Source organism: Larimichthys crocea, chromosome I, assembly GCF_000972845.2.
Source record: "Larimichthys crocea isolate SSNF chromosome I, L_crocea_2.0, whole genome shotgun sequence".
Classification (NCBI taxonomy): Eukaryota; Metazoa; Chordata; class Actinopteri; family Sciaenidae; genus Larimichthys; species Larimichthys crocea.
Window position 1 is genome coordinate 21011965 of NC_040011.1, and position 24388 is coordinate 21036352.

The 24388-nt window shown below is 46.6% G+C and overlaps 1 protein-coding gene across 2 annotated transcripts in view; it reads right to left on the minus strand.

The window, feature by feature from the left end:
- Positions 1-8860, minus strand: part of LOC104938901 (ETS-related transcription factor Elf-2) — an 18853-nt gene extending 9993 nt beyond the window's left edge. The window contains exons 1-4 of one of the 2 annotated variants that reach the window (XM_027279891.1): positions 8470-8860; positions 6570-6653; positions 5455-5746; positions 2172-2279 (exon numbers count right to left, since the gene is read on the minus strand). In XM_027279891.1, coding sequence (XP_027135692.1) covers positions 2172-2279; positions 5455-5746; positions 6570-6644 — 475 coding nt within the window. In that variant the 5' untranslated portion in view covers positions 6645-6653; positions 8470-8860. The remainder of the gene's footprint in view (positions 1-2171; positions 2280-5454; positions 5747-6569; positions 6654-8469) is intronic. The other variant, XM_019259187.2, reaches the window with a different exon arrangement.
- Between the last annotated feature and the right edge of the window lie 15528 nt (positions 8861-24388).

Here is a 24388-nt window from a genome sequence, read left to right on the forward strand (position 1 = left end):
TTCATCATGGCAAACACGGGAAACAGATTCTGATGATAAACTATCCTGCGAAATATTGAGCTGCTATTTGTAAATGTAGCCGGTGGTATGATTTCTTAAAGCACTCTTGATCTTTGCCCATAACTATTTTACCTTAACCAGCTGTCACCGCTGAACCAGAGCAGATTAGCAGACAAAACATTCACCACATGGTGTGCAACAGGTGTGCTTTGTTGCACCTAGCGAGGATGTGATGATGGAACGGTGGTGGGGAGGTGTCTACAGAGTTGCGGGCCCCATAGAGGAGGAGGTCCTTCCCCATCCCTCCTGAAGTGAACCTGCTGCCAAGAGAGAAGAGAGGGGGTCAGTGTCCCCCACATGTAACCTGCTACTGTCTGACTGCATGAATGCCTGATTTCTAACCTCGAACACCCTTCTTCATGCTGGAGGGTCACACAGTCGTCTTATTAGTCTTGTAGCCAGCCGTTCTACCTGCTATGCTCAAACACACTGCTACAACCACACACTGTTTGCGCTTGTCGTAAGGGGCTCTGTCTGCCCGCAACTTGTGCTTCATCACATGAACGTGTGTGTGTGTGTGTGTGTGTGTGTGTGTGTGTTCCTGTGGTGTGTTGCATGTAGCGTGGACGATAGCCCAAGACACCACCAGCCTGCTTTCCAATGTCGTCCTTTGACTCTGGGTGATCAATGAAGATGCAGCGGGAGGCAAGGTTTGCCTCATCTCTGTACTTTCAATTCTGTCTGTAGCAGCCTTGCTAGTCACTCCCACCATGATAACACTTTTTGTGCCTGATGTGTCCTTCGGTAAGCACCACCATACCTGTATGGGGAGTACGATCTGCTGGAGCTGCTGAGGACCGAAACACCTGCCCCAGTAATTCAAGTGGATGAGAGGGAGCGAGAGAAGGGCATCTTCAAACATGGTTGATCAAGGCTGTGTCTAAACGTGCTGGGACGCAACACAAGAACACAGCCCGACAAGGAACTACGAGACCATGGGTCGACCCTGAGGTCAAACGCCGTCTCTCCCTACCTGCCTAGTCCTCAACATCACGCCGTTCGTGTATATCTCAACAAGCTCGGTTGTTTTTAAAGCTTGTGTGTGTGGTGTGGTGTGGTGTGTGTGCGGTGTAGGCTATTATACCAGCGTGGCATCCTGGCCGAAAGTGGAGCGGTCACGGGCTGGTCCTACCAGTTCAAAGCATGCCCAAGAAAATCCGGGTGATCGTGCTGAGGACGATGGAGAGGAGGTGGCGTGTACATAGGGCATGGCCGTGCCGCGAAAGCAAGGCCTCACCGCAGCGGCCACACGGTCCCGCTGGCCACACCACTTGCCACCCGCACACCCAGCCTAGCAGACCTACGTCACTCGATCCCACGCAATGCTGCCAGGGAAGTGTTGTGTACTCACGTCTAATACATCTGATGTCGTAATCAGGATCGAGTTCTCTCCTAAATAAGGCTGTGTTTCAGTCAGGATCGGCAACTGGGGTCAACGTCTATATATATACATACATACATACATACATACATACATACATACATACATACATACACACACACACACACACACATATACATATATACATATACATATAAATAAATAAATAAATAAATAGATTAATCGCACATCGTATCATTGTTTTACTACACTGCATATAAAAGAAGAAATAAGATACCTGGTCAGTGTAAACTGCTACATGGAGCCAGTGCTTTAAGAATCAGGAGTATATCTACAGTTCATGTGCTGCCATCTCCTGGCATGCACTGTCTCCACCTAGTGGTGGCTGAAGCTGCTCTGTCCATCAGCTGACAGTTCATTTGTTGTTTAATATACAACCATGTGATCATTTCTGTTTATAATGGTAATTCTGATTATGTGTTAGCATTGAGCCAACAGACCAAGTGTTTCAGGAATCATCAGAGTCAGAGAAGATTAACATCAGCTACCCCGCAGAGCTGTCCAGAGTCATCAGAGCTCATCAGTCTAATGTCACACCATAGTGTCACTGTTACAGAAAATCCAACATGTTGCTGTTTCTTTACAGGAGTTTGATTCTAGAAAATAAAAGCGTGAACTCTATCTGAACTGGACGTGCATGCTCAACAACATCCTACAGTACAGTAAACACACGCTGATGTCAGATCAGTGCTGCGCTCATCAAACAGACCTGTGTTGCGTTCGTTGTGCAGTCCTCCAGGAGACTCCATGTGAAGGAGAGCTTCAGCAGCTTCAAACGTCTTGTCGAAACACACTATGTCATGACCCGACATCTCCACTGAGGAGAGGAGAGAAGAGGAGGCTGTCAGTGCACAGACCTCTGTGAGCAACACATGCTCGCTGGGGGGGGGTTACACCAGTGCCATCAAATAACAAACACACACACACACACACACACACACACACACACACCCACCCTGGTTAAAATCACAACAGCATGGTGCTGCAACCTCAACTATTTTGAAATGTCAACTTCCTTGTTGGAGGTTTGTAGAAGGAGTCGGTCCCTCCCTTCCTGTTTCCTGTCATCTGGTTGAAACAGCTGGATGTCGTTCCTGCCAGCAGAGGGCAGTGTGCTGTCGTCACACTCATCAACAGCAGCATGTTTACATGGACCATATGGACCATAAAAGAGTTAACTCAGTTAACTCAAGCTGCTCTGAGCCCTGAACAATGACTGAGGCTGCACACTGCTGGACTGATCTGGACTCATAGAAAGTTCTATTATTAACAGTTGCAAAAGATCTTATGTTGACCTATCTGACAGTTTTACCACGCCTGCCACACAGTTATGAATAATACAAATCCGTCAATCTCAGCTATGCTGGTTGAGGACAGGTTTTTATCCTGTGTTAAATGCATCAGGAGGGGCACAGACTTCAGGCCGATCACATTTGTTTTCTCAAATCAGATCTTTAAGACAGACACATGCACGTGATCACATGTTCAAACATGTTGACAAAAAAAAGACAGGAAGGCAGCGTTTTGGTTGATTTCTTCTGATCATAAATGAAGAAAAAATAAGAATTTAGAGCTGCAGACTCAGGGTGGGGCTGTGAACATCATTTGTCTGTTCTGCAGTAAAGTTCAATTTGATTTCTGTCACATCAAACCACAGCTGAGGTCTAATCTGCACAGCATGAGGACAGTGTTTGTCTCCTTCAATATGATGATTTAGATCAACTCATACAGATTAGGGATGCAAATTATCGATTAATTCATTAATCGTTAGGTGATTGACCTTATCAATCGATAAACAATTAACTGATAAGCGTCTTTTTTCCTAAGAACATACATTTCTCATGGTGTCTTTAATATAAAGCAAAATATTGCTTATATACTGAATAAAAAAATGCATGTTATATTCCTCAACTAATGTTTTATTGTACTAGTTGGGATACGGTACAGATATGGCATTTAACCAAAATAAATTCTGCACAGAAAATTGAAATACATAAAAAAAATTATTGTGCACTGGCTTACCTGCTGCATGTGAAACATTAAAACAACATAAAAAAAATGTTTTAAGCTATACAATATGGGCGTTGCCTACACAATATTAAGCTGACATAAAATTACCTGGTAAAGTACTTACATGAAAAACTTGAAACATTAGCAGCACCACTTATCTCTCTTTTTCTGAGAAAGGTAACAGTAAGATTACTAGCCCTGGAAACTTACAGTAACATGTAGTACTGAACACAGCTTAAATCATCCCTGAGGAAGTTGGCAGTAAAATTAGAGGGCCTCTATTAAACAACTAGCAATTAGCATTAGCATGTTAGCAATTGGCATGTATTTAATTCTTAGTGGCTAATACTAATTGCTAGCTCGTCAGCACGTCAACACGGCTGCATGCAGGTTTTGAAGGTGGTATCTTAGCGAACTCGTAGAGCTGCTGAACTTAAACGTAGTAGCGCAGAGTTTACACTGAACGTCTTTGTCATCATTACTTAGTTTGAAATGCTTGCATACTTTGACCGCCTCATGTTTGCGTGCCGGGTCTCTCGCTGCATTACGTTCAGTAACGTTCGGTGTGGCCTAGATTAAGCAATGGCACCCTCAACTGGCGACACCATGACATTTCACTGACAAAACTCCTGTGAAAAATGGCCCTAGATTCAGTTAACCTACCGTATTTTCACGACCATAAAGGCGCATATAAACGTCTTATATTTTTTTTCAAAATGTGCGGCGCGCCCTGTAGCGCAGTGCGCCCTATGTGTGTATGTGTGTGTACGATGGAGACCACAGTCTCACAAAGAGTGGAAGGCAGCACCGGGCAAGTTACTGCACAGTTTGCGGATGGATTGTAGATGCATGGACTAACGTGTCTACTGGCACTGTTGTTCGAGCTTTCGCAAAAGCCGGCATCATTTCTGAGGGGCCGCACGGAAAGTGACTCTGACAGCGAAGAAAGTGGAACTGGCATATTTAACTTAGCGCAGCTGTTTAACTCAGAAACGGAGGATGAGGACTTCGATGGGTTTGATTAATGACGATTACCGGTAATGTGCTAATGTGTGCTGTGGTAATGTGCTTAAAAAATGTTAGTACTTTGTAATAAAGACTTAAATAAAGCACAATCAAACTCAGTTTTGCTCCCGCTCTATTTTTAAATACGCACACTTGTATGCTTGTGTGTGTGTTGTTGTAAGGCGGTGCGCCATATGTGTGTGTAGACTGCGCCTTTTCGTACGGTGCGCCCTATGTGTGTGTTAAATACAGTAATGGCCCACATAACTGAGACTGCGCCTTTTCGTACGGTGCGCCGTATGGTCGTGAAAATACGGTAATTAATTTAATCGATTAAATTCTTTTTGACAGTTAACCGACAGTCGATTAACCGTTTACATCCCTGTATTACAGATATTACTGGATCTCTCAAAAGTGGACATGGGTCAGTGAATATAGTTCGACACAGAGTGGTCAGGCCCGCCTTCAGTTTCTCTTCACTGTACAAATCTTTACACAGATTCTTGTTGGCATAGCATGTGTCTTCAAAATAAAAAACAACATGTGTTTGCTCACAATGACACCTCTCTCCAAAGGTCTGGCTAAATCATTATTGTGGTAAAGAGGTAAAACACTTCAGCTTGTTTGTATTTCTTTAAAGCTTCAGGCATGTTTTGGTGGAACGTTTGTATCCATGGAGGCGAGCCCCGGCATTGAAATGAAATCCCAACAAAAGAAAAGTTAACAGCTGCTGGGCTGCTTCAGTTTAGACTGTTTGCAATCAGAGTTCAGGGTGAAGGAGTTTGGCTTATCCGGTCAGACTGGCTCAAAATTAGCTCATGTGTATCTGCTTGGATTTCAAATATATAGCCAATATAGCTAATGCTAATATGAGCATAAACACCACAAAGCGCTACATGGGTGTTACCGTGTGTGATCAGGGCTAACCTTTTCATAACATATTCCATCTTCTACGTTTTTACTGAACTCCGCCTCACCTGTCTCAGCCACCTCCGTCACTACCTCCTGCTCATCGGCCACGTCCTGCATCAGGTACGTCTCATCATCGTAGACCAGCACCTGCGCCGAGTAGCACTCCTCCACCTGGGCGCTGGGCACCTCCTCCACGATCACTGCTGGACATCCCTCCTCCTGCAGCACCACGCCCTCCTCCTCTTCCACGTCCTCCTCCACCTCCTCTCCGCCCTCCACGATCACCGCCTCGATTTCCTGCTGGACCACCTCTTCCTCCTCCTCCTCCTCTTCCTCCTCGGTGGGCTGCTGCTCACACTGGACACAGTTTGAAAACGTGAGGTTCTTAGTGACGTCACTGTTCACTGTGTGTATTATTCTCTCTGTCTGTATTATGCAATTTTTAATATAACACATATTTAATAGGCTTCTTTTTAGACCGATAGTGTTTTCGAGGCTGTTTAACAGACACTGACGCTCTGTGATTAGAGCTTATGTCACATTCATATCCTCCATAATAATCGGAACTTTAAAAGTAACTGCTGCAGTTTTCTTCACAGCTCTTTATGTTTCATAAGTTGTCTACGGCCCCGTGACCCCTGTGAAGCATTGAGAACCGTCTTTAACACCTCTTTAATAAATTTTCTCTTCATAAGCACCCAGTGATAAAATGTAGAAACGTTATGTCTGAGCTGAACTCCTCTCCTCTGTTTGTCTGTGGAGGAGAGCAGTACTCAGTGTTTGAAATCATTTTAGTTTACTGCTCTGATCCTATCATTTATGAGAAGACCAACTTATTTATTTATTTATTTATTTATTATGACTGCAGCGTTAGAGTCACTTAACTTTTGCTTGACTTCTCAGATATGCAAATTAGCGCTGAGCGTCCTGAAGCAGGTGTGAGCCGCCTGTCATTAAAAACAGCTCAACCTTCTCCTCTCCTGGATTTTCTGTGGACAGAGTGGGGATCAATGTTTCCTCAACTCTCGTTGCTTTGTGTCAACACTCTCTACAGCCGCACACTGCACGTTTCACTCCAGCCAACACGCCCTCCAGCCATTTCGGATGAGAGAAAATTAAGTGAGGTGGACTGAGCAGAAGACTAAGACATGTTCAGAGCTTTGAAGGCACACGGTCTTACCTGCTGGGGCTCCTCCACCACAGTGACATACTCCACTATGTTCCCTCCACCGTCTGACACCACCACAGAGGTCATCACTCATTCCTGCCAAAACAAAAGAACGGGCACTAAGAACAGAGAAGAAGACATCAACAACATAACAGAGCTGAAATATTTCTAAATATGAAGTTTGAAGTGTGTGTGTTGTTACGGCCACCGCAGTTTCACCCCATTAGGTCTCTTGTATCAATCCCAGTAGGTAAATGCAGGTGTGCGAGGGCCGTTAACGGATGGGTTCCTGGAAACCAAGAGGATTGGGATTGGTGCGATGCCCTCTGCATCCTCTACCGGCCAGCCAATCCGCTGTGTTCAACTGTCCTGGCCCGGGACATTTAAACTGCAGCCGTCGGAGCATCGTGGCGGCTTTGTGTTTGGTGTAATTTTGTAAGCTCGCCTTGTATTTTGCGTTTTGAAAAGGTTGGTGTTGGAAGTTCTGGGATTGGGCAGGGTTTAGTTTTGACTTAAATACTGATTACTCATGAAGAGATTTTTTGTTAGATTCATTAGATTAAGGGGTGCTGTTTCCGATGGTTTTTTGTTACTGATAAAAATAGATTAAATAGTGAGGTTTTTGTTTCTGGTTTTGTTCTGTGACTTAGTAAAGAATAGGCTCTGGTAGAGTTCTCTTTTTGTGTATTTATTTGTTCTTTCAAACAGCACTCGTGTGCCCTTTTTGTTCCCTTTTCCCTCGCCACCTTTTGTTAAATTAAGAAAATAAACGGACGAACCTAAAGCAAGTGTCATTTTTCTTTTTATTTCTTATCCCATTCTATGTTACGGCTCACCTAACGAGCTGGGTCGTAACAGTGTGTGTGTGCAGGGGGTGGGGTCATGTGAAAGCCCCGCGGGTGCCTGCTCTCCTCATGACTTCGCCCCCATTGATGTTGTGCTCTTAGTTTGGAGGAGGAAGCTAGATCCAGTCCTGTTACACTCAGCTCAAGAGTGATCTGACAGCAGACCTCACAGAGCATCAGGTCAACAACCGCATGATCAATAACTGATACACAACAACAACAACAACAAACTGTCCATGTTACTGTGGTCTTTACCCAAACCCTGGATCTGACTTTGTGATGCTTCTCCTGCACGCTGGTCTGCTTGGTGTTCATTAGACCTGACACATTGTGTGACAGAGTGTGCTGGGCTGGGACTGAGCGGGGTTAAGAAAGCACTTCACAATATTTGAATTCATGAAAACAAGACAGAAATCTTTGCACACAGTGTCATGTTTTTGCTTATACGAAGCCGTAACAGTTAAAAGTGCATTAAACGGCTGTTACGGGGAGGGCGGAGGTTTTCCGACAATCCATCCTTCACCGTGTCCTGAAAACACACTGACCCGGAGCACTGGCGACACGCAGAGTTTCATAACAAAAAAGAGCGGGTGTAGATCCTGACAGCTCCATCATGTCTCTCTCTCACTCACACTCACACACACCTCCGATCCTCCCCACACTAGCCTGTGTTTACTTTTTGAGCTGCTCGTCGCTTAAGCCGCAGCTCCAAACTCCCCCTGCTAACTAGTTAGCCGACTCCAACGCTTGTGTTACGTACTTAACAACACTTCATCAACTCTGCGAACGTAAAGCACGTAGTTTAGTTACAGTGTGTGGACAGAAATGTACAGTGCATTCTGGTTTTAAAGGGAGATCCCCTCCTATCCCAACAACTTAGCAAGCCTAGCACTGAGGTCTGTTAGAGCAGGAGCAGTTAGCAGACAGCCAGCTAACAGTGTTCAGTGTGTTTTAGAGCAGCCCGCCGTCAGCGGCTGCACAGCAGAGCAAATTCAGACACGTGTGTTCAAAGTTGTGCTGTATCAGAGCCTGCTGCTGTGTTAGCACAGCCACTTCCCTCCTCTTACCTTGTTTTACTCCTGCTAGCGAAAAGTAAGCTCCGCGGCTAGCGCTAGCTGGGCCTGCTGCTGTTAGCTACCGTTAGCCGAGCTGGCGAGGCCAAAGCGCTGGCTCCGCGCGCATAAACGAGAGTCCTCCGTCCCTCAAACAGCGCCCAGCGGACGCCTATCGACGTCCTGATTTAAATGGAGCGGGTGAACGCGGTACTGGAGGCCGTGGAGTTGTGTTTTGGTTGCTGCTCGATGCTCGCTGTCCTGTAGCTTTCCGGCGCGCCGCCTCTTCGCTACGACGGAGCCAGCGGGTCAAAGACAGACCGCCGTGACGTCACCGGGACGAACCCAGCCGTCAACAACTGCAGCTACCGAAGCCGCTACAAACCACGCCCCCTATAAATTACGTCTGCGTGCGCAGCCGCTACAAACCACGCCTCCTACACACAGGCAGCCAAACACACCCATCTCCAGCACCCAGGCTCCAGGCCCTCCCATCCCTCATCCCTCACCCAGGAGCGTGAGCTCCGTCCTGGGCAAACATCGGCTCTACGGACCCTCCCTCCCTCCTAGAGCTCAGACCTCCGTGAGAGACTGTGGACTGTCTTGCGCATGCGCAGTGTGTTAGATAACTTTGTAGTAAACTAGTTGAGGCACTCTTCGCCGATCGGCAGTGCTCTTCTCCATTCCTTTTGTACAACAGTGTGCGTCGGTGATGATGTAAGTTATGTGATGAGCATATGTTGTTTATATTTCGTATGTGACGAGAGTTATTAATATTGCCAGGTTAATAAGCTCGGTTCGCTTTGTTAGCTTACCATGTAGCATGTTTACAGAGCCCATGAAACATGAACGGCCCGACCTGTAACTTAGCTAATTACCATATATTTATTTCATTCTGTTACTGTTTATTTAGCCGTGTAACTGTCGTTCATTGAGGCTGCTATTATACTGATGCTATAGCGTGAGAAATTGACCCGGGCTGTCTCAGTTTGGTTTGGTCATGTGACCTGCCTGTTGCGCCGTTGTTGTGCTGTGTTCAATGATCCTACACTGACACCTACTGGCGATTTTCAGTATGACATGTCACTCATGTCTATTGCAATTCATGTTATTCTAACGTTAATGCCACTGTAGGTTAATTATTATTAATACGGTTTATTATTGTTGTTTTTGCAGACATCACAAACCACACACAGATACAATTGCTACAGTGTCAATAAAGCCGACAAATGAGAGAAGTTGCTGCGTCTTCTCTGACCGGAGGATCAGGCCATTATATGCACAGCCAGCGTATCATCACCGAAGCTGTTCCCTTACAAGTGGTCCTTCGAGCCAGATCCTGTGTATAACCGCGCCATGGCAACTTCTGGCAACCAAGCAGATGATCAACCTCCAGTTGTACCCCGCCCAAGCTGGTCTCGCCAACTCCCCAGGCACCTACATGACTTCGTCATTGACAACCTTGGCTGCCTGAATAGACAAGATACAGCACAACAAGTGATAGAAGCACACCAGGAAGAGCCTCCAGACCATACTGTGCTCACTGGGCCAGAAGATTTGAGGCTAGAAGGAATAGAAGCCCGCATGAAAGACATAACTAGGCAGATGAGAAAGCTACAGTCAGCCATGGACAGTGTTAAAGGTAAAGCTCACCCTCAGCAGCATCCATTTAACTTGTCATATCCAGCCCGGAGCTCAAGCCTTCCTCATATTCACCCCAGTGGAATGACAGAGCTCAGAGTATCCCCCCTCCTGGATAATCAGATGAGTTGGAGATCAGCTGATGGATGATATTGTCAGTTCTTAGACAACAGCGAGCATCACCCACCTACAGCACAGCCCATACAGCAAGGAGAACTCAGCTCAACAACTCAGGCTGCCAGAGCTCTGCAGCCATCCGTCCAGGTAGCAGCACAACAGATAGACCTCAGTGAGCCTACTCATCATTCAGCTAACCTAACTGGACCAGCGCCAGAGTTTCCACAGCTGCCTGCAGTTCAGTTGACTCATCACACCCCGCTTGCCCAGCAAATATATTCACCTTCTCTGCCTGTCCAGCATGCAGGTCAGCACGTCCAGCCAGGGCACCAACCAGCTCAACAGGCACCACCGACAGCGTTTCTGCCAAATCAGCCTGCAGCCCCGCCGACACATCCACCTACCCTGTATACATCTCAGCCAGCCCAGCTTGCACCCCCACAGTCTCAAGCTATCCCACAACCCTTTCTATCCTCAATACGTCAAGCATCAGGCCACTCCTCAACCTGGACCACCACTAGGATTTCAACCTGCTCCATTCAGCCAACAAGGGACAAGACCAAACTCTCGTGCTATACCTCCTTATCAGCCACCTACTGATCCAGGAGGAGTCTACTCACTCCAACAGACTGAGTATCCCCCTGCAGCGCAACCACAGCCACACCAGTCTGGAGCTCAGTCAGCTGCACACTACCCACAGTTCACACCCATGGTTGCTCCACCCCAGCGCCAGGATACATCTCCCTACAACAGTCCTGCAACACTCACCATGACGTAAATGGCTATTGCGGCCTCATACGGGATCCCAAACCACCTCAAACTCACCTCACCTCAAACTGCCCAGTGCCTACCAAATGGCAAAGAGATACAGTACATACATGACTCCACCCCATACACCAGTGCAATGGACGCTCTGCAGCAACGATACAGGCAGCCAAGACAGCTGGTCCAGGGAGAATTAAAGACTGATCTCTCCTCCTGTGAAACCTGGCAGTGCAAGGGCTTTCGAAGATTTCTCCTCTGCTGTAAACACACTGGTGGGGATGTTAAGTCGCATGGACTCAGTCTGAGCTGCGGTGCAGCTTCCATGTCCACACCCTCCTTGGTAAACTGTCTGGTAACTACAGGGATAGCTTAGACAACCTGCTGGACATGAAGGTTCAGGTGCTCCAGGTGTCCCGACGTGCAGCAGAATCCAATCTGAGTCCAGTCGCATCACACAGAGAGAGAATAAAGCAGGTAAATCACAGTGGGCCAAACCAGCCTCTGTTTACTTCAGCAGCGACTCCACAACAGTCAAACATCAGCAGACCTCTCCACAGCGACAACGGACCCACATCCAGCCGGGATCAAAGAAGGATCAGCCCACAGGTAAAAAGAGGGAGCGCTTTAAGCCCTATTGTCCATATTGCACGACCACCCAGGACCATTACCTCAACGGCTGCCCTGAGTTCGAAAGAATTACTACAGAGGAGAAAGTTGCCTGGATTAAAGACAAATGTTGGAGATGTGGGCGTGGCCATTTACTAGAGAACTGCACCCTAAAGAAATTCTGCTTCTCAAGCAACAAACAACACCTGCTGATTCTCCACGAAGTTGTGGCCCATGACCTACAGCTAAACATTCTCACAGTCACTGCCCCAACCAATTCAGTGTATCTGGATCACGCCAGCCACTCAGGGTGTGTCATGTTAAAGGTGGTACCAGTGCTGCTCCGCCACGGCAAAAGAACACTAAACACACATGCATTGTTAGATGATGGCTCTGAGCGTACTGTGATTCTGGCTGCTGCAGTCAAACACCTCGGACTGTGTGGAGATGTGGAGTCACTTAAACTGAAGACTATCAGGCAGGATGTGTTAAAGCTTCAGGTAATGGTAGTGTCATTTGAGGTGTCGGCTAACACACAGCCACGCGCCTATCACTCCATCAGCCAAGCTTTCACTCCGAGCAGTCTTCCTTACAATACAATCACCTGAAAGGAGTCTCCCTACACACCTTCACTAAAGTACAGCCAATGCTACTGATTGGATCCAACCACCCTCATCTAATAACTCAAATCCACCCAGTACGTGCAGGACATATCGGAGCACCAGTAGCAGTCAGCACTCGACTCGGCTGGGCAGTGCCAGGGCCCACCAACTTTTCACGCGGTGAGAGCTCCTTTCTTCACCTGTCGGTTGAAACACCTTGCTCCGACCTACACAAGGATGTTCAATGCCTGTGGCAGCTGGACATTTGGCCATTCAAAAGCAAAAGGGAGGTGAAGAGATCCAAACAAGATCAAGCAGCTCTCACCATGCTCGATGAGAAGAGTAGCACTGTAATAGTGGATGGTGTCACAAGATACGCAACACCTCTCCTTTGAAAGATAAAAGTAGCTCTGCCCTGTGCATCACCCACTACGGTGATGCCCCTCCTCTGCTTCACAGAACGCCGTCTATCGACCAATTCTGAGCTTGCTAAAGTCTACAACCAAGAAATACACAAACTAGTGGAGGCAGGATATGCTGAGTTGATCAACAGCGAAGAGGCCAGTCGTTCTGCCGAATCCTGGTACATTCCACCCCACTTAGTACACCATAATGGAAAGGCAAGGGTGGTGTACAACTGTTCCTTTCACTACCAGGACAGTGCACTGAACGATGACCCGCTACCAGGGCCCTATCTCGGGCCGTCGCTACTGGGGGTTCTGCTCAGATTTCGAAAACATGTGGTCGCCATCAGCGGAGACATACAGGCTATGTTTCATCAGATCAGACTCTTTCCTGAGGACTGCCCACTTCTCCGCTTCCTCTGGCGCGACATGGACAGAGACAGATCACCTAACATCTATGAATAGCACGTCCTGCCATTTGGCACGGTTTGCAGACTCTCTTTCTAGTGTGCTAATGTGTGACTGGGTGGCAGAGCATCAACGGCGGCTTCACCTGGCCTTTGACTGTGCCCGGGGCCGGCTGGAGAATGCAGCAAGATGGAGGAAGGAGCGGCATGATCAGAGAGCACTGAGTGAGCCATTAAAAATTGGTCAGAGAGTCTATCTGCAGGACCGTGGCGTTAGAGGGCGCAACTAAAGATCCAGGATGTGTGGAGCTCAACAACCTATCACCTAAGTGGTGAGAGCGCCAGCGCCAGGTTATGTGGTCTATTCCATTGCTCCAGTGCATGATTTGTCCCGGGTGCGGAGTGTGCACCAGACGATGTTGAAGCTAGCCTTGACCCTGCCCTCTGAATGTCCTGAAGAGGAGCCACAGGATTCCTCAGAAAGTGTGTCTGAGGTTAGTGAGAATGAAGAAGGACTGTCTAATAGTCTTTCCACAGAATCCTCTTCTGTCTGACCATTTTTTAATAACCTTTTGAGTTCATTCTACCGGACTATAAGCCTTTGTGTAGAAGCTTCTACAGCAGATGTTTATCTGATAGTGCTGTAGCCAAATTTAAGGAAGTGATTCCTTCAGCATTGAATTCAATGCCATGTCTAACTGTAACAGAGGACATGTCTGCTTCCTTTAGCCCCTCACAAATAGACCATCTTGTTGATAGTATTACAGGCTCATTACGGACAACTCGAGACTCTATTGCACCTCTGAAAAAGAAGACAATTAAACAAAGAAGGCTAGCACCATGGTATAGCCAGCAGACTCGTAAATTAAAGCAAGAGGCACGTAAATCTGAATGCAAATGGCGTGCCACTAAACTGGAAGAATCTCATCTAGTCTGGCAAGATAATCTCAAAACATACAGGAAGGCTCTCCGTAATGCCAGAGCAGCCTATTACTCTTCTTTAATTGAGGAGAATAAGAACAACCCCAGGTTTCTCTTCAGCACTGTAGCCAGGCTAACAGAGAATCACAGCTCTACTGAACCATCTATTCCTTTAGGTCTAAGTAACAACGACTTCATGAGCTTCTTTAATGATAAGATTATAACTATTAGAGACAAAATCCATCACCTCTTGCCCTCAACAGGCATTGATCTGCATTCTCATACAGCAAGTTTGGAAAGCTGTAAAACCAGATATGTATTTAGACTGTTTTTCTCCCATCGACCTTCATCAAATAACTTTAATCATTTCTGCAGCTAAGCCGTCAACCTGTCTCTTAGACCCCATCCCAAAGTTACAAATGACCTCCTAATGGCATCAGACAAAGGACTCATCTCTGTACTCGTCCTGTTAGATCTTAGTGCTGCATTTGACACCATTGACCATCAAATTCTTTTACAGAGACTGGAACATCAAATTGGCATCAAAGGAACGGCTCTAAGCTGGTTTAAATCGTATTTCTTAGATCGATCTCAGTTTGTTCACGTCAATGATGAATCCTCCATGCATACCAAAGTTTGTCATGGAGTCCCACAAGGTTCTGTACTAGGACCACTTCTATTTACTTTATATATGCTTCCTTTAGGGAACATTATTAGGAATCACTCTATCAATTTTCATTGTTATGCTGACGACACCCAATTATATTTATCGATCAAGCCTGATGAAACCAATCAGTTAACTAAACTCCAAGCATGCCTTAAGGATATAAAAAGTTGGATGACCCACAATTTTTTCATGTTAAATTCAGACAAAACTGAAGTTCTTGTAATTGGACCCAAACACCTCAGAAACTCTCTTTCTAGAGACTTAGTTACTTTAGATGGGATCACCCTGGCCTCCAGCTCCACTGTAAAGAATCTTGGAGTTGTTTTTGATCAGGATTTGTCCTTTAATGTCCATATAAAACAAATTTCGAGGACTGCGTTCTTCCACTTTCGTAACATCGCTAAAATCAGATGCATTGTCTCTCAAGCGGATGCAGAAAAACTAGTCCATGCATTTGTTACTTTAAGGCTGGACTATTGTAATTTTTTGTTATCAGGCTGCTCTAATAAGTCTCTTAGGACTTTGCAGTTAATTCAGAATGCTGCTGCACGTGTTCTGACAGGAACCAAGATCAGAGATCACATCTCTCCCATTTTGGCTTCCTTGCATTGGCTACCTGTTAAATCTAGAATAGAATTTAAAATTCTTCTCCTTACTTACAAAGCTCTTCATGGTCAGGCACCATCTTATCTAAAAGAGCTCATAATACCTTATTACCCCTCTAGAACACTGCGCTCTCAGGACGCTGGGTTCCTTGTGGTTCCTATAGTTTCCAAAAGTAGATTGGGAGCCAGAGCTTTCAGCTATCAGGCTCCTCTTCTGTGGAACAAACTACCTTTCTGGGTTCGGGAGGCAGACACGGTCAACACCTTTAAGAATAGACTTAAGACTTTCCTTTTTGATAAAGCCTATAGTTAGGGCTGGCTCAGGTCATCCCTTAGTTATGCTGCCATAGGATTACACTGCCGGGGGACCCCACCGAGGGTTATGCCTAGCCAGGCACGGTATTGGTTGAAGATGCACACATCTCCCTTACCGAAAACACTCTCTCTCTCTTTCTCTCTCTCTCTCTCTCTCTCTCTCTCTCTCTATATATATATATATATATCCATCTCTCTCTATATATATCTCTCTATATTTCTCTATATCTCACTCTCTCTATATATATATATCTATATCTCTATATCTCTCCATATCTCTCCATATCTCTCCATCTGTGGACATGTCTCATTAATGCATGTTACTAACCAAACTTCCCCGGAGTTTCTGTGCTCTGTCGTCCAGCAGGTTCTCGTGGATCGTGGCTGCTGCTGTGATCCTGCATGACGCCCACTACATATATTATTACTGTCATTATTACTACCATATCTATTACTGTAATCATTTTTATCATTCATTATAATTCATTGTCATTTTATCAGTCATTGTACAATATGTTTGTGTTGATTTGTCCTGTACACGTGACATCCATTGCACGTCTGTCCGTCCTGGGAGAGGGATCCCTCCTCTGTGGCTCTTCCTGAGGTTTCTTCCACATTTTTTCCCTGTTAAAAGGGTTTTTGTGGGCAAGTTTTTCCTCACTCGAACCGAGGGTCTAAGGACAGAGGGTGTCACCCCCTGTACAGATTGTAAAGCCCTCTGAGGCAAATGTACTTTGTGACTTTGGGCTATACAAATAAAATTGATTTCATTTGAATTAATTTGACTGTGGGTGGTTCTAAGGGGGCCAGTACAGCATTCACCCACTGCAGTGCAGCCAAGTCCCCTACCCAGAGAGCATGTAGTTCCACCTCCGGTGGCGAGAGGGGCATCTGTCCCTTCCCCTGGGCCAGAGGGAGCGTCCAGCAGCGGCTCAGCTGCTCCCAGGACGTCTCCCCGGACCACAGCAGGTCAGCACTCAAACCTCCACTGCCTTCCAGGGCCTGTAAGGGGTGAGGCAAACAGGGCTACTTCCTCTCAGGTATTGGGTTCTAGTAGTATGGCTGCAGGTATTTTTAGACCTTGGTCTTGATGTTGTTTTTATGTGTAGTCTAGCAGTGGGTCACCAATAAAACAAAGGGGATGTAACGGGGTGGTTATTTAGTGTGTTTGTGTATATTTAATATTGTATTTCCCCTCTGTGCCCCCCAGTTACTTTATGTTGCAGCAGGTCTGGCGATTGCGGCAGGTGTGTCACGCCCCTTAGTGGCACCTGTAGTGCAGCCGCGTCACTGGCTGCTAATGCAGACCTGTTCATATAGCTCCCGTTGTGTTCAGTTGCTCTCTCTCCTCTGCCTGAGTGGGTGCTGGCCAGCGTGTATCTCCGCCAAGCCGTGGTTTCCCGGTGTATGTGCCGTGTGTGTCATGCTCCAGGTATGTAGCACAGTCCCCGAACTCTGAAAATGTTATAGGGTCCAGTGTTGACAACTTTCTATCGCAGGTTGGCATGTAGAGCTGCGATGGTGTGTGTGTGTGTGTGTGTGTGTGTGTGTGTCCCTTTCTGGTTAGCCGCCGCTGCCTCCGTAGCTTCTGACAGCTACACTATTTATTGGTGTTGGCTACAGCCCACCATGCAGATAAACAGTGGATACTGTCCACTGCGTTATTGTCCGCTAATGTAGTTTATATAGTATGTATTGATTTACATTTGCTCTGTCTCTCTTTTGAAGCTTGCCTGGTGTTAGGCTGCTGTTTTGCCCTGCCTTGCCTCTTCTCTTTTGTTTTTGGCCTTTTGCCCTTTTGGCTCCACGTTTGTTTCTTTTTGTTTCCCTGAATCAACTAGTTTACTGCTCTGCCATCGTCGTTTGGACGCTCATTTGTAGTTCAAGACCGACTTACCGAAAAATAATGCATGTAGCATTATGGGTTTTAGTCTTGAGTTGTGTGTGTAAAGATTTTACTTGGTTTCTTTTTCTTTCTTTTTTTTTGTTTATTTATGCAGTGACCTTGTGACGGTTTTCAGGGGTAACAATTATTTGAATTTGCTTTTTAGTTTTTGTTTTGGGATGCCAGTCAAGACTCAGCCTGACAGTTTAAAACTAGTTTATCTCACTCCGGCGCTCAGGTCACTCGACCCCGAGCAGTGTTTTGGTGGATTAATGGTGGGTTAGCCAGCTCCGAAAAACTACAAAGGTCCATGTCCACCAGGGAGTAATGAGTTGCATGAGTTTCCTGTGTTTGTGCTGGTTTTGGCTGTAGATACTCCATTGAAACTCCCCCCATTTCCCAGAGCAAAGACTCCAAGTGGGTTGCCATTTTGTTTCCTTTGTCCTCTTGTTCCACAAATAAAGAGGTTTTTCCCGCACCATCAGTGTGATTTTGTGTTATACGGTTTTCTGGGGTAACTATTATTTGAATTTGCTTTTTAGTTTTTTTTGGGGGTGCCAGTCAGGACTCAGGGGTGTCAGTCAAGACTCAGCCTGACAGTTTAAAACTAGTTTACCTCTTACAAAACCACACAAAGGGTGCATAAATCCCAACCATAATTCATACAACCTTCAATCATAATATGAACAAACCAAGATACCACTTCATGTATCAGTTCAATTTTAGTTCTTAATAGTTCAGTTCAAAATAAAAAAAGACAGGCATCTTTTTCAGTTTATTTCCAGTGGGAAAAAAACAAGGTTCACAAAAAAAAACACTAATCCTCCGATCGAAAAAAGGGGAAGCAAAAAAAAAAAAAATACGGTTTTATATTCCCGGTTATTTTCAGCTCACCAGCCGACACACCGGGACTCCTCCTCCGTCATGTGGAAGCAAAACGTCCTTCGTTGCGGGTCCGATATGTTCCAGGGCGGACGCGTAAGGGACTCGAGAGCTAAGCTGCCTCAGTACTTTAATCTTACTATAGTATAATCTCCGCAGTGTGCGGGCGAGTCTGTGGTATAGATTAATATTGTGCTCTTTGGACATAAAATATTGTTTTACAAGAAGATAAGTAACTTAAATTTCTGACTATTGTGATTAATAAAACTTGTCAAACTTTTCTAACACCGTTGCCTGTATTCATTTGTGATCTTACCTGTGCATGGGTGATTGTTTTGGGAGACCCTCTGAGAAAGTAAAGTAAAAACTTTAGGTGCAAGTCCTATGGTGGTGGTGTCGGTTTTAATTCTCTAGGTCTGCCACTCGCAGTTTCATTATTGGGTATCGTTCGTTTGCTACCCGCAGCCCCTTTCTTGCCACAGTTGGAATCCATTTTGAGTCTATGATCACTAGACAATACTTTTTATTTTCACATTTATTTAATTCAATGAAATCCATTGCATATCGTATGAAATAGGTATTGAGCATTAGGCATTTTACCTGGTCTTGGTCTTAATCTGCCTTGGACATTCTATTTTCCACAAACTAGACATGCACAAAAGCTAGATGCACAAAAATTTTGTTTTGGAATCCATACAAGCTCTTACATCCCCCCTGTTGACGCATAGGTTAATCCATGCGTCAATACTGCTGCAAATTGAAATACGTTTTTTGGAAATATGTACTTGCCCTCTGGTCATTTCCATGACTCATTATCAGACAATGTCGCCCCCTGTTCGTCTTAAATTGCTTTTCTGATTCAGGTGAGCTCTGTTGCAGATCTTTTAAGATGCCATGGTCAATGTGTGTGATCTCCTCAGCTGTGTATATGTCTTGGTATTCTTGTCTAGCAGCAGCTATCTTCGCTTCCTCATCTGCTTTGGGATTTCCTTGTGAAACTAAGTCTGTTCCTGTCATGTGGGCTGCACACTTACATAGTGCTATCTGAAGTGGTAGTTGTACAGCTTTTAATAAGGCTAAAATCAGATTTGTATGCAAAATCGATTTACCTGTTTTTGTGGAGAAATTGCTGAACTCAAGTTTTAGCTATGGGCAATGTGGGCGACCGCCCAGGGCGCAGTCTCCGTGAGGGCGCACGAGCGCAGGGGTGTTGTTCGCCCAGGGCGCAAATGTAGCCAGAACCGGTGCTGAGAATTGGAGACACTCTCAAAGTACATGTTGGGTGCCTGGGTCTCACATTCTGCCAAACTCGTGCTGGTGGATTATTTTAACCCTTTGTCTATAGTTACCACTGCATATTCACTACTGTTTGTCCCACCCGGGTTCTTTTTGCATGATGCATCTACAAACATCACTACATCCAGATTTTGTAACGCCACGTCATTAAATCCGCTCTTGGCAACACTTTTTCTGTTGTTTGGTACTAACGTTGCTGGATTTAAAATTGTACACCTTTCAATAGTTAGATGAGGCTGAGAGAGTTCTCCCTCCGGAGTCCATGTGATCACATCATTAGCTGCCATGGGTGGATCTTGGATAATCTTGGTCATTCCCAAAAAAGACGTCATGTATTGTTTTTTTGTCTGTGATTTTTAATGAAACACTGAAAATCAGCTTTTGTTGTGAAAAGCATCGGGAGATCAAAATTCTGATACTATAGTGTGTGTGTGAAAGGCCTGAGAATGATGAAGATATAAGAGAAGTGTGAACGTGAAACTGCCCTCACAGACAATAGGTTGTGGAGTAATATAGTCGAAAAGGGGACTTGTTGACTCGTCTACCTTTCTATATGTGTTTAATTTAGGCGTGACACATTAAGGAGACGTTTAGTTTGGAAAGCGTAAAAAGGTCTCCGTAAATCCAGGACAAGCTAAACTGATGTACATTATGTAGTGGAAAAATTCTTTGTAACCTTTATTTTACAATTATATTTTTGTGTTTAACTTTGTATGCACTTTGTCCTACTTAGGAGACTGCCTCCTGATGGTTTGATATATGTTTGTGTTCTGACATTTCTCTCTGTCCCGGAGATGTTGGTACCAGCCACGGTGTAGAAGGGGGAGTAAAGCAGATATTTACGAGGGTAACCCCCCGATGCAATTAGGGTCTCTCCTTTTATGGTCTCAGAGGAAAGGGAGAGGGAGAAATGTCTACAAAAGGAGCAGTTGAATGTATTAGCAGCAGAGAGAACTTTGCGACTGTTGTACTTGTCCTGTTGTCTCTCCTTGGCCAAGAATAAAGTTCTCATTTAATATTGATCGTGAGATGGGTGAGACCGCCACGGGGTCCCCAGACTCTGCCTCCTCAAAGGAAGACGTGCTGGTGGGATTGAGGAGGTCTTCGAAGTATTCCCTCGACCGACCCAAGACGTCCCCAGTGGAGGTCAGCAGCACCCCGTCCCCACTGAACACAGTGTTGACAGTGCACTGCTTCCCCCGCCTGAGCTGCCGGATGGTGCTCCAGAACCTCCTCGAAGCTGTTCGAAAGACGCTCTCCATGGCCTCACTGAACTCCTCCCACGCCCGAGTTTTTGCCTCCGCAACCACCGAGGCCGCACTCCGCTTGGCACGTCGATACCCATCAGCTGCTTCAGGGGTCCCACAGGCCAAAAAGGTTCTGTAGGACTCCTTCTTCAGCTTGACGGCATCCCTCACCGCCGTGTCCACCAGCGGGTTCGGGGGCTGCCGCCGCGACAGGCACCGACCACCTTACGGGCACAGCTCTGGTCAGCCGCCTCGACAATTGAGGAACGGAACAAGGTCCACTCAGACTCAATGTCCCCCGCCTCCCCCGGGACGTGAGTGAAGCTCTCCCGGAGGTGGGAGTTGAAACTCTGTCTGACAGGAGATTCAGCCAGACGTTCCCAGCAAACCCGCACAGAACGTTTGGGCCTGCCAGGTCTGACCGCCATCCTCCCCCACCATCGGAGCCAACTCACCACCAGGTGGTGATCAGTTGACAGCTCCGTCCCTCTCTTCACCCGAGTGTCCAAAACATGTGGGCGCAAGTCCGACGATACGACCACAAAGTCGATCATCGAACTGCGACCGAGGGTGTCCTGGTGCCAAGTGCACATATGGACACCTTTATGCTTGAACATGGTGTTTGTTATGGACAGTCCATGATGAACACAGAAGTCCAATAACAGAACACCGCTCGAGTTCAGATCAGGAGGGCCATTCCTCCCAATCACGCCCCTCCAGGTCTCACTGTCGCTGCCCATGTGAGCATTGAAGTCCCCCAGGAGGACGAGGGAGTCCCCAGAGGGGCCGCTCTCCAGCACTCCCTCCAAAGACTCCAGAAAGGGTGGGTACTCTGAGCTGCCATTCGGTGCATAGGCACAGATGACAGTCAGGACCCGTCCCCCCACCCGAAGGCGAAGGGAGGCTACCCTCTCGTCAGGGTCCCCGCCTCCGACTGCCGCCCATCTCTCTTTGCACCTGCCCCCTGAGACCCATGAAGGGGGGCCCATGTCACCCTTTCGGGCTGTGCCCGGCCGGGCCCCATGGGTGTAGACCCGGCCACCAGGCACTCGCCAGCGAGGAGACCTGACTCCATAGGTATCTATATTCATCAGGGGTGATTGAGCTGCGCTTTGTCTGGTCCCTCACCTAGGACCTGATTGCCTTGGGTGACCCTACCAGGAGCATGAAGCCCCCGACAACATAGCTCCTGGGATCATTGGAACACGCAAACCCCTCCACCGCGATAAGGTGGCAGCTCCAGGAGGGGATACTGAAACGTCAGATCATTTATTTTTTCATTGTATGTTCTCTGAAGCACTCTGGACTGATATACATGACTGGTTGTACACAAACATCAGACTTGAACCCTTTTCTCAAAAGGGCATTATTTATGGTGTAGTTATGGTCAATAATGAATGGGACTTTCTGGTGAACAATATATTGATCCTTGGGAAATATATGAAAGTAAAGCCAAGATTTAATGTGTTCCATAACAAGTTAGTTTCCTTCACCAAAGCCCTTAACGTAATGAAAGGTAAAGTGCAATGACATTTTTCAGCTTACTTGGTAAATATCATCTACAACAAGAGCCCTAGCTAATGTTAGTTATTTTTTTATTAATTTTATGAAGAATTATTTTCTCTATGTTGATATTCTCTTATGTACTCCTATGCATCCACGCACCTCTTCCTTTCAAGTCTAAAACCCCGGCCCACACTTATTTTGTTAAACAAAATGCAGCGATTAAGACTATTATTATTATTAATGACATATAATGCTGCAGTTAAAAGTATGTTAATTGCATTGATTATGTTAATTACAGATGCACACATCCAAAACTCTAAATAAACTACAGTACATCCAAAACTCTGCTGCGACCACATTACCCCTGCCCTCCAGGGGTAATGTTAGGGGTAATAGTGACAGTACCAATTTTCAGGTTGATGTCATGGCAGATTGACTCATGGGCAAGGATGACCAGGAGTACGGTTTTTGACAGATTAAGCTGGAGATGGTGGTCTTTCATCCAAGTTGACAGATCAGAGATACAGGTGGAGATGCGTGCGGAGACCGTGGTGTCGTCCGGTTAGAACGACAGGTATAGTTGTGTGTCATCGGCATAGCAGTGGTAGGAGAAGCCGTGTGAGCGGATAACATGGGACAGCGAGGTGGTGTAGATGGCAAACAGAAGGGGACCCAGCACCGACCCCTGCGGCACCCCTGTGGAGAGGGTATGAGTCGATGACAGACGACCTTGCAAGACACAATAAAGGAGGCGTCCAGCGAGGTAGGACTCGAGCCAGGAGTGGGCAGAGCCGGTAATGCCCAGTGTAGCGAGTGTGGCTAGGAGTATGTCGTGATTGACTGTATCGAAGGCAGCCGATAAGTCAAGAAGGATGAGTACAGATGATTGCCCTCGTGCTCTGGCTGTTTTTAGGGCTTCTGAGACAGATAGTAAGGCTGTCTCGGTGGAGTGGCCACTTCTGAAACCCGATTGTTTTAGGTCAAGTAGGTGGTGATGGGTGAGGAAGTCAGTGACTTGTTTAGAGACCGCCCTCTCAATGGTTTTCGAGAGGAAGGGAAGCAGTGACACCGGCCGATAATTTTCAACCAAGGGGGGTTAAGCGAGCCTTTTTCAGTAATGGCGTAACCTGGCTTGTTTGAACTCTGGAAATACACCTGAGGACAGTGAGGCATTAATCACGGATGTGATCGGGGGGACTACCGTAGGAGCGATATCTTGTAGGAGTTTAGAGGGGATGGGGTCCAGCGGGCAGGTGGTGGGGCGGTTGTTAATGACAGTTGGGATACCCGTCTTCTGAGAGAGGGTGAACGAGGAGAGAGTTTGCGCGTTGTCTCTGGGAGGTAGCAGGTTGTGACTGGGGGATCACAAATTGTTTGCTGATAATCGCCACCTTGTCTGTGAAGAAGGAGGCAAAGCTGTCAGCGGTGAGGTTGGTGGCGGGGGGGTGGGGGAGGATTGAACAGCGATTTGAAGGCGGAAAGAGTTTCCAGCGTCAGTTGTGCTGCTGATTTTCTTGTTGTAATATTCCATTTTAGCAGTCGTGACAGATGAAGAGAATGACGCTAGGAGAGATTGGAAGGCTTCTAGGTCAGCAGGGTTTTTGGATTTGTGCCATTTCCATTCTGCAGCTCTGAGTGCTGCGCGTGACGAGTGGATGGCATCAGTCAACCATGGGCGGGGCTGGGTGGAGCGTGCTGGTTTGCTAGAAAGAGGACACAGGGTATCTAGGCATGCGGTTAGTGTGGAACTGAGAGATTCTGCGGCTGCATCGACATCTAGCGGAGAGAAAACTGTTGGGAGGGGGAAGGGCACGAGCTGAGTGGGTGGCAGACAAGTTGCGGAGATTGCGTCGAGAGGTGGTCATGGTTGAGGGGTGGTAGGTAGTTCTGGGAGGGAACCAATGAAGTGGATGAAGAAGTGGTCCGAGGTAGGTAATGGTGTGACCATTATGTCATCAGTTTTGCAGTTTTGGTAAGGACGAGATCCAGTTGATTGCCGTTTTTGTGAGTTGGGGGAGTACTGACTAGTTGCATGTCAAATGAGTTGATGAGGGATAGAAAGTCTGCT